The sequence below is a fragment of the Lottia gigantea genome, assembly GCF_000327385.1.
Source record: "Lottia gigantea unplaced genomic scaffold LOTGIsca_1414, whole genome shotgun sequence".
NCBI classification, from domain to species: Eukaryota; Metazoa; Mollusca; class Gastropoda; family Lottiidae; genus Lottia; species Lottia gigantea.
This window is the reverse complement of record NW_008707642.1, coordinates 1-1,117: the sequence shown is the minus strand read 5'-3', so window position 1 is coordinate 1,117 and position 1,117 is coordinate 1. Positions and strand designations below refer to the sequence as shown.

The 1,117-nt window shown below is 32.8% G+C and overlaps 1 protein-coding gene across 1 annotated transcript; it reads left to right on the top strand.

Moving 5' to 3' along the window:
• Positions 1-693: 693 nt before the first annotated feature.
• On the top strand, positions 694-1,005 carry LOTGIDRAFT_146923 (hypothetical protein; the record flags this gene model as incomplete). Its single annotated transcript, XM_009049963.1, has 1 exon — positions 694-1,005. One exon carries the CDS (start codon positions 694-696, stop codon positions 1,003-1,005), a length of 312 nt encoding a protein of 103 aa, XP_009048211.1.
• Between the last annotated feature and the right edge of the window lie 112 nt (positions 1,006-1,117).

Here is a 1,117-nt window from a genome sequence, read left to right as displayed (position 1 = left end):
ATATGTACCATTATTTCAACTTAATATGGACAAATCGTTCTGCATCAAAACCTGTCGGTGATATGATCGATACATTATTATATCGATTGTTGGAGATATCACCTTTGCTACTATAAGCCATTTCATATCTCAGCCTATTATCTGTGATAGCCATTATCATTCCATCTATATTTTTATAAATTTCATATATTTTTACTTATTTTTATATATTTATACCCTTTCATAAATTTCATCTATATATTTCAAAATTCAATTGTACATATACATCGTCTATACACTCATTCATACATAGAGATTATATTTACAAACAGAGTTTATTTATATATAGATATTATTTACATAGAATTTATTTATACTCCACATTTATATATACACATAATTTATATTTACATTAATATTATATATTTACAATTTATTTATATTTAATCTATCATGACTAGATAGATTTATGCATTTATAATAACAAGTATAATAATAATAGAAATAAATGCATACAAATTTGGTTACACAATGAAGATCACTCACATATACCTTTGTTAGATTTTTAATTATTTTTATTTTTCGACTAAAGGTATATGTGAGTGGTGGATATACTAATTTATATGTACCATAGTATATCCACCTATCACTTGATCTGAGTGTGGGTGGGTCTGAGGGAATAAAGAAAAAAAAAAAAAATATCAAACTGCTACCATGTCTGGACGAGGAAAGGGAGGAAAAGGTTTAGGAAAAGGAGGAGCCAAGCGTCACAGGAAAGTTCTCCGTGATAACATCCAAGGTATTACCAAGCCAGCTATTAGACGTCTAGCTCGACGAGGTGGTGTCAAACGTATCTCCGGCCTTATCTACGAAGAAACCAGAGGTGTATTGAAAGTCTTCTTAGAAAACGTCATTCGAGATGCTGTCACCTACACTGAACATGCCAAGAGGAAGACCGTCACTGCCATGGATGTCGTCTATGCTTTGAAGAGACAAGGCCGAACCCTCTACGGATTCGGAGGTTAAGCTTTTGCTTACCAGTCAGTCTCCCGAAGAGCACTCAAACGGCCCTTTTCAGGGCCACCCAAATTCTCACAAGAGAGTAAATTACAGTCTTATTTCAAAATACCATCCAGTA